The following is a 13,350-nucleotide window of genomic DNA, read 5'->3' on the forward strand; positions in this document are numbered from 1 at the left end:
TATATGTATATATATGTATATGTATATGTATATATATGTATATGTATATGTATATGTATATGTATATGTATATGTATATGTATATGTATGTATGTATGTATGTATCCCTGCCATCTTGCAGATTTTGACCTACAACTCTTGACGTCAATGCTTTTGACTACATTTGTAGAACATATGCCTGGTATTAAGACTCAGAACTAATCAAGGGCCAATTTAGTTTAGTTTCTATCCACAGAGGAAGTAACTAAACCAGCCTAGAAAGCCTCCAGTTGCCTAGGACTTGTTTGCTTACTTACATACACAGTAATTAAAACTAAAATTTAATATAGCTCTATTATCTGTATTTTTTTCTAATTCCACTTTAAATTGGTGGCTTCTCTCCCAATGTGCTAAATAGCATAGTTCATTCCTGGAACCTTCTAGGAATGGATTACATAGTTTTTGCACATCATTGGCTTTCATTAATCTAGCTTTAATGAGTTCTAAATGCTGAGTGAATCAGAAATCCCAACTCTGTTAGATTAATGCATGTTCTGATGCTACCAAACAAAAGTTGTGCCACATCATTCATTATTTTACCATAAATATATATTGTGTCACATTTCATTAAACATTAAAACCACAATTCAACCGCAGCAGCAGCACTTCAGATTCCCATCAATTCATTGAAACTTAGTGGATTTTCCACTTTCTACTTTTTTACACTTAATGACTTTTTTTTATCCCTATTCTCATTTCTCAAGCTTGGAGATAAACTTTTGATGCTCCCTCACCAATTATTTCTGTTTTAAATATTCTAAATGATTTAGTATCATCAGCAAGAGTAATAGCTACACTGCTTACTCTTAACCTTGTATGAAGAAAATGGAAGACCTGAACTTGCGGAGTATCTCTGCAAAGCCTCAAACAGCTGCATTTGTGCAAGACCTATGGAGGAAGAAAATGGCTCTATGTATCTCCTTTCTTTTGCTCGAAAGTTTCCTTAATAGGAAATTATGTCCAACCCGTGCTAACAGAGAAAAGCATTCCAATCCCTGATGTAAACCACTCAGAGTTCCCCCTTTGATTTGAAGTGTAAATAGTGCCTTTTATAAAAAGAGCTTTTTATAAATGGCCCAGTGCCACTCCAACATCATTATTCATAGCCTTGTAGCTGCTCTTCTTGCACATGGAAGTTATTCACAGCAGCAGAGTATCCCCTGTGTTAACATGAATAGAGTTTTGTTCTTTCCACAAATGTGATCAACTCTTAAGCATTTTTTAAACTCAGCCCACCTTTACATTACAATGTTGTTTCAATATAGATCTATCCTGAGTCAATATAATATAAATATAAATGGTTGGACTAGATGACCTACAAGATCCCTTCCAACTCTGATTATGTGTTATCTGTTAAATCTATCCCTGAGGCACTAGAGGCCCAATTTCAAGAACAAAAATACAGATGGGGTAAAGATGTCTTCAAATGGGTCTTCTGTGTAGAGTAATTTTTCTGCTTATAAATCTAGGTTTTGTTTTGTTTAATCAATACAGAAAAATATCCATCATATTTTGTGTAAAATAAACTACACAGGCCAATGCTGTCGTTATGTTACTATGGGGTTGAGGGGTAGAGTGCTTTGCATAAATCTCTTTTAAGCTGCTAGTCCAGACAGCCCAATATATCTTTGGTTCCAATGCACCGTTGCACCAATCTGACCAAACTCTTTCAAGGGCTTGTTTTCTGCAGTTTTAAGAAAAGGAACATTTGGAACATTGCTAGTTAATCAACATAGGATTTGCCACCAATGTTGCAACTCCAGGAGCTCACGCTTAGACACACAATGCCATGAGTAAGATACAGTTGATCTCTCTGCAAATACATTGATTCTTGTACTAATTAAACAATCCATGTATTGCATTCAATTCAGAAATGGATGAAAAAGAATTTTATTACGGATTCTGCTGAGAATAAATTTGGAAGCTCTATCCTTAGCAGATCCATAGTGAAATTAATAGTAGTAGAAATGAAGTTGTTATTTTAGTGTCTCAGTTAGTCTTTAATGAGGGGAGGGGTTGTATTTATTACCTGGTTTTTTTTTTTAGTATATATTGTCCATGTTGTGCATCCATATAACTGTTTCAATTAAAGACAACATTTGTTCTTCCGCAGAAAAACATACAGGATATGCATAGAGGTTATACTTGCTTTATAATGCAAACTACAAGTCTTTTCTATTTTTCTTTAACCTTTAAGATATTTTGTGTATTTAAAACTATGCCAGCCCTTTGCACGCTGTAGGGATCTTGCCTAGCCATGTTGGATCAGCCATGTGATTATTCAATACAATATTCTCATGATTATTCCAAGAAGTCCGAAGGAGACACGGATGGTTGCATGGAAACAAATTAGGCTCTTTATGGTTAAAGATGGAAGAGATATCTTGACCCCCTCATGCAGTTTTTAAAAATGTAAATGCAGTCCCATAACAAAGTTATCTAATTTAGGGGAAATTTCTGAAGATCTGTTTTTAAAAAATCCTTGGAAAATTATATCAAAGCAAAATTCTACTCTCAAAGGTGAACAGATAAAAAATAAGCAGACCCACACCAGTATATCCAGGCCTAACTTTAAAATGGTTAATGTACTAAATATAACACTAGTATTTAATGATGGGTAAGTGTCTACCTAACAAAATTGCTAAATGTATTTCATGTGTGTTCAAATTTATCTTGAGAATGCTATTCATAAATACTTGTTCAAAATGAAATTGTCCATCTCCATATATTTATGGAAGATCAATACGGTGATCTTTCATGTTAAAAATGGTTATATGGATATTTAATAGAATACTAGAATAAAAGAATTGGAAGGGACCTTAGAGGTCCCACTACTCAGGCAGGAAACCCTGTTGTCCCGATTTCTTCTTAAACATTTCCCATGTTGGAACATCCGCAACTTCTGGAGGCAAGTCACTCAACTGATTAATTGGTGTAATTATCAGGAAATTTCTTAGTTCTAGGTTGCTTCTCTCCTTGATTAGTTTCCACCCACTGCTTCTTGTCCTGTTTAATTTTAATTTGTTTTAATTTAATGTTTTAATTTAATGACAATACTTTGTAGTTGTTTATTCTTTAATATCTCAACATTCATTCTTTTTTCTTTGCAGTGTTGGTCCTGCTTTCTTTTACATATTATGTACTGCACCCCACTCTTCTGCCAAGTCGTGCATACATCTTTGAATTGAAGAGAAAGCAGAAAGCATTAAAATATAGCTCACAATCATATTAATAGTATTAAATTACTTGAATTTACAGTAATTTTACATAAAATGGAAAGCAATTTTAATTTTGGTTTTGTGGTAATATCCCTATCTTCCTTCTTTATTCTGCCCTTATATAGCATGTAAGTCCTAATTAAATCCCAAGCATATTTGGTCTGTGATGATAGAATATACTCATTGATCCAAAGGAGATGACTCCTCTTAAATTGAGCAGTGTTGCCAGTAAGGTAGTTACTTGAGCCTATAGAGAGGTGAACATTAAAATGGCTAAGTCCTCACAAAGTCTCCCTTGACCTAAACCTTGGCACAGCTTGCATATGGTTTCATTATACTCCTCTAAGGACAATTCACCTGCATATTTCTATTCCATCCTTGTCTAGTTTTTGAAATGTAAATTCCCCTTAAAAGGCATGTGAACCACTGGCTTAAAAGGCCTTGGACACTTTTGATTTTTAACATCCTGATGACTGAATAGCAACCATCCACATTCTTCAGAAATCTTGCAAGCAGGGCCTAATCTCTTTATAGTTTTCTGAACTGCTCATCCCTATAAATCAGGGATCTCAGCTGGCTAGGGAATTCTGGGAGTTGAAGTCTTCCAGGATTAAAGTTGCCAAGGTTGGAGATCCCTGATATAAATGGTGGTAACACTACAATCTAAGATTCAGTTTCTGACATATACTATTACTGTAAAGGATTGCAATAACCACTAAAAAAGATTTGTTAACCAGTGAAGCAGAAAACAACTAACAGTTCCAGAAAAAAAAAGTCCAGTTCAAAGTTCAAGTTATATGAACTGGTGAAACACAAAATGATCTTTCTCAAATTGAAAACATAAATTCAACTGAACTTCTCTAAAAACTTTCATTTTTATTTTATTTGATTCCAAAATGACTTCAAAATGACTCTGGAAAGCTCACAATTCAAACAGCCAGCATTATAAAAATAAACAATATGATATAAAAACCATGTAACATCCTCCCAAACAATACACCACTGTATAGATATAGAACATGATTAACAAGGAGGCCAAATCCACCCTATCCCAAAGCCTAAAGAAGAGCCAAGTTTTATGGAGCTCCATCAGGATAGGAACCACGTGAATCTCTAAACTTCTGGAACTCTAAACTTTTGAATTTCATGCCAAAAGGCAGGTATTGTGACAGAGAAGGAATGCTTCCTGGATCCTAACAGATGGCATTGTTTAATCAAGAGATAAACCAAATCCACCAGCTCTTACTGGATGGACATACACTATGGAAGACAGTTCATCACTCAGATAACTTGGCCCTTGCCATGTTTGGCTTTGTAGATGATAACCAATACTATGAATTGCACCTACAAGTCTCCAGTTCCAGGAAGAAATGCAACTGGTGCACACGATGAAGCTATATGCTTATTGGCCAAAGCTGCCACTTACTCTTTGAGTAGGAACTGTGAATTCAAGATAAGCCCAGATTGTGCACCAATCTTAAATGGAGAACTACAATCCCATCTATGATTCAAGATGGAAAATCCCCAGATCAAGAGGACTGTAATAACCATAGTCTCTCATAGTCTTACTAGAAATAAGATAAAGGTGATTTCTCTCCATCCAGACCTGTCCATGCTGGCTGGGAAATCCAGGAGCTGAAGTCTACGTATGCTAAAATTGCCAAATTGAGAAACGATATAAACTGATGCTGTGAAGATTATAATTGCATACCTCTGTTTAGTTCAAAATTTTATTTGAAGCAAATCTGCTAAGTTCTTTGTTTAAAACATTGGAAACATACTGCTAGTAAGAGGGGACAATAGTCAAGATTTGCCTTAGCTAAAAAACTAAACAATTTGAAATGTTGGTTTGTTTTCCCCAAAAACCATGTTCCCCTATATTAAATACATCTTGACCTGGATATAGGCAGCAGTGGCATGAAGCTGAATTATAATACAAGACATACAGATTCTCCTTCTATTATCTTTCCAAATTTCTCTATCACTCTTTATGGGTGACATATTAAACACTGGATGCAAAAGGCTTTCTTTCCTTTCCTAGATGCAGATATTTAATTTCTGGAAAAGTTATATTTTCTGAAGATCTCTAAGCTGAAGCCACTACAAATGGAAGCTCAGTTTCATGAGTATTTTAGGTTTGATCAACAACTGCAAATAGAATTCAATTACAAAAGGGCGCTGGATGGTGTTTCTACTCGATAGCCATTCAAAAATTCCAAGTTTGTGATCCTTACCTAGAAGCTGCAATCTCAGATTTCTGTCTGGAGATGGCTGCTGCTCTCTGAGCACCTTCTATGCTCCGGTCCACTTTCTGCCTTATCTTTGCACTTTTTAGAGGTATCACCCGTTTCTTCATGCCTTTGATCAATACGTTCATGCGGTATTTTCCTTCTTCCTTCTTCCCATCAGGCAACGTGGTACAACCATATCCATGCCGCACGTTATCCAGCCACTCCCCCTCATACTTCAGGCCACTTGATCTCTCACTTATGCCAAACCCTGAACGCTTGTCATTCTTCCACTCTCCCATATAGGATTCTGTGGTGGTGGCATCAATATCAGCATCAAAAGGTGGGAAGTCCTCTCCTTCTACTCCTTCTCCCAGACTGGCGGTGGAGGTAGCATCACTACCTGTAGAGCTCATACCACTCTCACTCTTAAGGAAACTGAGTCGACTCCTTTGGCTGGACAAAGAGGTCTTGGAGTCAGATTTCTTGAGTTTCCCAAACAAGGAGCTCCTCCTGAAGAGTCCACCCTTCTTTAATTTGCCAGTGTCTCCATCTGCATACAAGCTGAGAGCAAAGCCACCCCGAGTTATGGTAGGTGATATAAGAACATGTTCCTGGTTTGCTGATGGCAAATCATGTTGTAGCAGTGTGCCATTGCTATGCTCACTCCGTAGGGATGTAAGGGAGGTTCTTAGAGGGTTGCGGACCACAGCTGCAATGCCATATGGGACACTTTGACGAACTCCATAACCGTGGCGCATGCCATTGGTGAACTGGCCCTGATAGGTACCTGAAATCAAAAGTAAGGACTAAGTCAAATACATCAAATTTCTCTGGAATGCATATGAAAGCATAGCTATTCGGGCAGTCACAGCCTCTTCTCTATCTTCTCATATAAATGGTTCCTTATTGCAGAAAAACAAGAAGACAGCTGTATCTTCCTTCCTTCCGTCAACAAATACAATTTTTCCATCCCCTCTGAGATTAAAACTAGCATCGGTACACAGCTTCTGCTGAGGGTGATATTCATTAATGGCATACATAAAACACATCACTAATGAGGGCAAGGTTTGCAAATCTGGCAAACGGGTGGTGATTGTTCTAACCCTTTTCTTTTTTTATATAAAAAGAATATCAGCATAAAGAGCTTGATTTCCTATTAAACAATGAAATTGTCTAACTAGATCTTCAGTATTAAACAATACTACAATTCAAATTGACTTACTATATGACATGGCAAATATGGATTATGGGGAAAACAGAGTGCATTGACAATTTCTCTTCATACGTGTATATTCAAGCATGTACACTAGGACTAAAGCAGAGGTAGTAAATCATCTCAAAATAAAATAATATCTTATCACATACACACAATATTACTTGCTCTTCAGTTCGTTTGCAATATTACATGCAAGGGTAGAGGAAAGTTGGAGGTTTTTCATTTCATTAGTTTGGTCTCTGAATTCAAATAGTGAATTTTACTAACTTCCATTACACGGGAATGAAGTGGGATAAAAATAAATACATTCTAAAGTTCATTTCTGAGGTCAAAAGAAAAGAGTGCTGGCTCCAACAGAATGTCTACTTATTGTTTCTATATATTGTTTACTTTTGGTCTTAATAACTTAATACTTTTTAGATGAGTGGACTTCAATTCCCAGAATCCCCAACTCAGACATTCTTCTGGAAATTAATTCCACTCATTTTAAAGTTGCAAAAGTTTAAAAAAATAATGCATTAGACAATTCCCTCGCTGTTATGCCCTTCTACCCAGGGGTGGCCTTCGAAAATTTTAGTAATGGGTTCTCTGCCCGCTTGCTGGGTGGGCATGGCTATGATGGGCGTGGCCTAGTCAGTCTCCTGCACCATGGGGGGGATGTTTTTGCCCTCCGTGGGCTCCGGAGGCTTTCCTTGAACCTCTAGGAGGGTGAAAATGGCCTCCCTGGGCTCCGAAGGCTTTCTGGAAGCCAGAAACAGGCCCATTTCCAGCCTTCCCAAATTTCTGGGAGGCCCGTTTTTCACCCTCCCCAAGCCTCCATGTGTGCCCTGCACTTACCTGCATCCAAAATGGACTGTGTGGGGACTCCTGGGAGGGGCCGGTGGGATGGGCGAGGCCAGTTAGGAGTGGGATTTGGGGGTTCTCCAAACTGCACAGAATTGGGAGAGCTAGGGGCTCTCCCGAACCCCTGAGAACCCCCAGCAACCCACCCCTCCTTTTACCTTTCTCTTCCAGAAAAACAATTGCCAACCTTCCTATAGGAAAGGTTTACTTAATACTTTAGCTTATATTTATGTATATCTTATATTTATGTGTAGTATTTGGGTGGGTTTGTTTGTCAAGATAGATAGATAGATAGATAGATAGATAGATAGATAGATAGATAGATAGATAGATAGATAGATAGATAGATGGATGGATGGATGGATGGATGGATGGATGGATGGATGGATGGATGGATATGCTCATATAGATTACATTGAAATAATAAAAAACAAACAAAACATCAAAAGACACATATAGGCACAAAAACAGCTTTAAAATTTCCTTCTTTGCCTCTCATTCCATTGTAATAGGTTTTGTACCTCCTTTTACCAGCACTGCTGAAATATGATATTGATTAAGATTTCAGCTGTAGAGAGAAGATTGCTAGTGCAAAACTTGACAGATTTTTTTAAGATTACTGTTTTTATTTTACATTATTTATTATTTTACTTTCCTTGTATTGCTAGTTTTCTCTTGGACTTTAAAAAAATAAGCTCAGGGGGAAATTAGGTGCTTAAAAACCTATAATTAAAAATATTCTATTGACTTGAAATCAGCAATGTTCTCTTAAATTAAATCTCATAACCACTTTATTATTTCAACAATACAGGAAAAAGGGGATATAGAATTGGAAACATTAGCTCAGCTCAACGAGCCACTCTTCTTCTGCAAAGCTGCCAATAAATAGCGGAATCCCACCAAAGTAAAGTGCTCTGGCTAAAATGAACAGGAGACTCACAAGTGAACAAAATACAAAAAGAACATTTTGGAAGTGGAACAGAGAAACATAATCTGAAATTAATATGAAGGTGAATGGGGAATTAATTAATGGACAACAACACCATCCACTTCTGCCCTCCAGAAACAGTTGCTTTTCTATTATAGTGACAAGACAACCTGGCAGTGTAGATAAGCTCTAAGAGTCGTCCTATATACAGTAAGCAAAGACATTCAAATTCTAAATAAAAAATAGCTGGTTCAGAGAATCTCCAAAACTTGTTGAAGTATGAAACATCTATTAAACAGCTATTGAGGTGAACTAAATTTCAACTTAATATTTGCAAAAGTTTTACATATTTGACTAGGGCGTCTAGCATTTCTGTCTGACCTATCTATCTACCTATACCTACCTATCTATGTACCTATCATCTACTATCATCCATTCATCCACCGTCCTCGATGACAATACTCCATGCTTGATCATTCTTTTGTTGTATATATTCTCAGTTGTAAACTATTTAAATGTAACAAAAACCTTCTTTTCCATAGCAAATTTGAAGTTTTCACAGAAAAAGGTTGGTTCCTTTCCCACTAATTAGCATAAAACATTAATTTTCCTCACTTCACAGATTCTATCTTGCTTCATTGTCTACCTTTTGTTGACATGGTTACCTCAGCAACGAACAATACTACTCTCTCACCCCCAAAACTTTTCTTCTATCCCTCACACACAGTTTCAAATTCCATTCCAAAATTAGTAAGCTACCCTCCCCTACTCCCCATTCAGCTTGGGTATCCTGGAATGAAATATGCTAAAGAAATACAAATATTTATTCCCAGTAAAGAGACACTAGCTCCCCCAAGGATTTGGATTCTCATAGGCAAAGGGCCAAGAACAAATGAAGAATTTTTATGGACTCTGATCTCCATAGCTCACCAATTAGGTCTATCCTATCAACAAAGGACAATAATGCTTAAAGATCTAAAAAAAATACTAGGAAGACAAGGAAGAGTCCAGAAAAAAAGTACACAAAACACAGTGGACAAGACTCTGGAATGAATTACAATAGGGTGTAAACAAGTGAGCACTTTATAGACAAGATTATTGACTTGATCAATTTCTTCATTATTAATTTTCACTACCATCCATTATGCTGTAATATTAAGATAAGCCCCAGAAGACACTTCACATAAAAATATCCTTACAAGGTTGTTCCCTTTCTCTCAAGTATATGTAAATTTAACATTTCAGCTAAATTGCTAATCAATGCTATAATTCTTGTAAAAAGGTTAATATATAAAACAAATCACAAGAACAGGGCAAGGAAGTTAGGTACAAAGAAATTACTGCATTTTGACAATTAAAAAATGGAAATATTGAAATGTCAGGATTCTTTTAAAAAGGAAATAGAATTAGGAAGCAATTTTGCAGAATAGCTTTGTATGGTATTATAAAGGTGAATTTAATATTACTATAGAGTGTAAGAAAGGAGGAAAGTCAGCTTCTGAAGCACAGAAAAGGATAATTCTTTTCCTATATTCTCCCGCCAAATATGACTTAAATAGTAGCATCAAAGGTTGTATTCCAGGATGTATCTCTGAATTTTGATTTAAATATTATAGTTTGTTTAAAGTATCTATTTTTCTCTCGCTCACTCACTTTCTCTCTCTCTCTCTCTGTATATATGTATTTATGTTTGTGGGTGTCTCTCTGTGTGTGTACACATATGAGCATACGCGGGCACCAAGTTGTATACCTAGTTTTGCAAACTATTCAAAAGTGAAGAAGTGTTTAATTCCAGGTATAGTGATACTTTAGAAATTGTGGTGTCAATAGACAATAGTCTGTACTAAACCACATTCTGGAGGATTACATGGCATATTAGGTGCCATTTGCTTTGGTACTGGGTGGAAAAGCTCTTTGATTCATGATCAGTTATTGTAATATTCTCTTTTCCATAGATGGATATAAATTAACATCCAAAGGCAGCAGATATCTTTGGAGAAATTGGGAAATGAGGAGGTCTTAATGGATCACAAGTTGAATATGAGCCATCAGAGTGATGCAACTTTTTTTAAAAAGCAAATTCATCATAGACTTCAAAAGAAACAGTGTTCAGATCAAGTGAAATATGGTTCTTCTCTGCTCGGTATTGGTAAGACCAACATAGAATCCAGTTCTTGTTCATATATAATTGAAGGATTTTAACTGACAGCAACAGATCAGTGATAGCAACCAAGATGATGAAGGGGACTGGAAAGAAAACAATTACGAGAAACATGGGGAGATTTGGGATATGTTTAAGAGAAAACTGTGGGAAGACTTGATAATTCTCCACATATCCAAATAGTTGTCATAGCATAGAATTGTTCAAAGGTGTTTCAGAAAACAGATCAAGAAATAGTGGGTTTAAGATACAGATTTTGGATGGACACCAGGAAAAAAAACCTACTTGTAAGAGCTATTTACAATGGAACAGATTCAGAAGGTGATACTTTTCTTTGCTGGATGTTGTGTTTAAACAGAGGTTGGATGGACAGCTATCAGAGTAAAAATGGTGCATTAAGCAGGAAGTTAGATTGGATGTTCTCCAAAGTCTCTTCTAATCTTTAATTCTATGATTATACATACAGGCCCTCATAGTGTGGAACAAAAATTTGTATGGCTGTCCAAATCACTTTCAGTGATTCCAAGTGGCTTGCAAAGATAAAAACTCAATATAAAGATAATAAAGAAGCAATAAGCCCCTTTCCCTGCTGACAACTATAAGATAAGCCATTTGATAGCATCCCACTCAGGTGTCCCCAAAACCAGGTCTTCAGGCCTATTGGCAAAACCAGGTCTTCAGGGCCTTGCAAAAGAGTGTCAAAGTGGGGCCAATCTTATGCATGTAGTATCTGGATTTGAATGGAGATTCTACAGTCCACTTTATACTATTAGACTCATCATTTCTAATCCTATTCTAGCATCTGAGGTTGGGGGATGCTAAACTCTTCATTCCATAGCTTGTTTTCATTGTCTTACTAACAGTACTAATAATGAGCTCCTATAAAATCTGTCTGCTGAATCCACACCATAGTTTAACACTACTTGAGATAACAATTTTTGGTTGGGTTTAGAAATTCTACTATGGCATGTTTCTGTCTATTATGATTTATTGAATAAACCACAACTGTCTTTGTCTGCAGAACAAGCTAAGCCAAATCCAAACAAATATGATCATGCTAAACTGCGATGTAGTTTCCTTGGGCTAATTCAAATTCTATGTGGGCCTACTGTTGATTTGTTAATGATTGAGTGAAAACCCAGCCATTGTGGAAACCGCCTTACAATGCCATGTAAAGACCTCTGGAAGAAATATTTCTATCTTAAATATTTTGACATTTGTGCAACTAACAATGGGCTAACATTCATAAGTTGATACCTTTTTTTCAAAGGTAGTTTATTTCATGATGAATTATAAATTAAAAAACAAGGAATTGCCCTTCAGACTCTCCTTGGAAAAGAACAAAAAAAGGAAAGATTTGTAGCTGTAGAAAATAACTTCATGACAGAAAATGTAATTGAAGCATTCAGGTGTGAAGACAAGCACATTCATCATCAGATTTAGATAATTTTTTTTTCTGAAGCATAGCATATGAATTTTCTTGCTCTTGCTAATGACAATCTGGAATATCCTGCAGATTTGGAAGCAGCTGTGCAGGTAAATTCATCTTCTGATTTCTGGGACATAACTTACTAATGCAATCTTCATCACAACTCATGCCTTGAAAATGCTTACTGTGAATCAAGAGGTATTGATATAATTTAATACTAGACAGTTATTGTGAATGTCAGTAATATAAGAAATGTCTCAAGTTTTTTTCCAGTTACTAATAATTAAGTCCTACATGTATTCCATATATTGTAATTCAGTCTCATGAAATTCAATAGCACTTATTAAATTTCATACAGATGAGTATGAGATTAATTTATTTATTACAGCTATCATTTGAACATTTTGTTCAAACAAGAACAAAACTTTTTCATATTTTACTTAGAAATCTATTTTTCTCGTTATTTTCAATGGAAAGTAATCATAAGCTGTTCACCCCAATGATATAAAAGTCAAAAAGTCCTAGAATTTCAGATAAACTAACATAGCAAAAATGCACCAATAAGTACATTTTGACACCTGCTGATGAACATTTTTTTCACTTGTATCTAATGGCAGTGCCTCACTCTTTCTCATTGCTTGTCTGGTTTTGGTTTTTGGTTTTTCACTTCAACTCTCAACCACAGAATTATTTGTTGGACACTACTAAGCACTCATTATTTTGTTAAACAAATACAAAAATCTAGTCAGTTGGATAATCCATCAAGACTATGTACGGAATACCTTAAAATGCAAATAAATGTGTAAACATATTGTTTAATGATTTTTTTCAGTTGTTCTAAACTGAACAATCTTCTTCCTTATCAAGACTCATGACCACATTATGAAATATACATAACTGCTTGAAATTTGCCTTGAACTTTCCAGAAAAGTAGTGCAAATATCTGAAGTTTCCTAATGAGCCAGTTATATAACGGCATGATTTCTAGCCACAAACTGTTTAACCATAATATTGAGTTGATACAATATTCCAAACAAGTCACATCATGGCACATCAAAGATTATCTTGCACCAGTGTAATTTTTGCAACTGGTTATGCCCAGAAACATATTTGGTACACTGGATTTTATTAAGTTGTGCTCAAGATTTTTGATTCTGTGGCAAGCATCTTGTTCACCACCTCTGCTGGATAAGAGCTGGTACCTACTTCTAGATACTTTGTGAGTTGTATGGTGGATGTTCAACCAATCAGCAAAGATTGATCCATACCATGAAATGAATGCTTA

General features: G+C 35.9%; 1 protein-coding gene across 2 annotated transcripts in view; it reads right to left on the minus strand.

Moving 5' to 3' along the window:
- The window catches only part of JPH2 (junctophilin 2), a 57,577-nt gene that overhangs the window by 42,628 nt on the left and 1,599 nt on the right, over positions 1-13,350 (minus strand). For both annotated transcript variants that reach the window (XM_026665013.2, XM_087959335.1), the window contains exon 2: positions 5,492-6,275. In XM_026665013.2, the coding sequence (XP_026520798.1) occupies positions 5,492-6,275 (784 nt within the window). The remainder of the gene's footprint in view (positions 1-5,491; positions 6,276-13,350) is intronic.

Source organism: Notechis scutatus, chromosome 3 (assembly GCF_049901735.1).
Source record: "Notechis scutatus isolate UNSWTSFEM ecotype Mainland chromosome 3, rNotScu1.2, whole genome shotgun sequence".
Lineage (NCBI taxonomy): Eukaryota > Metazoa > Chordata > Lepidosauria > Squamata > Elapidae > Notechis > Notechis scutatus.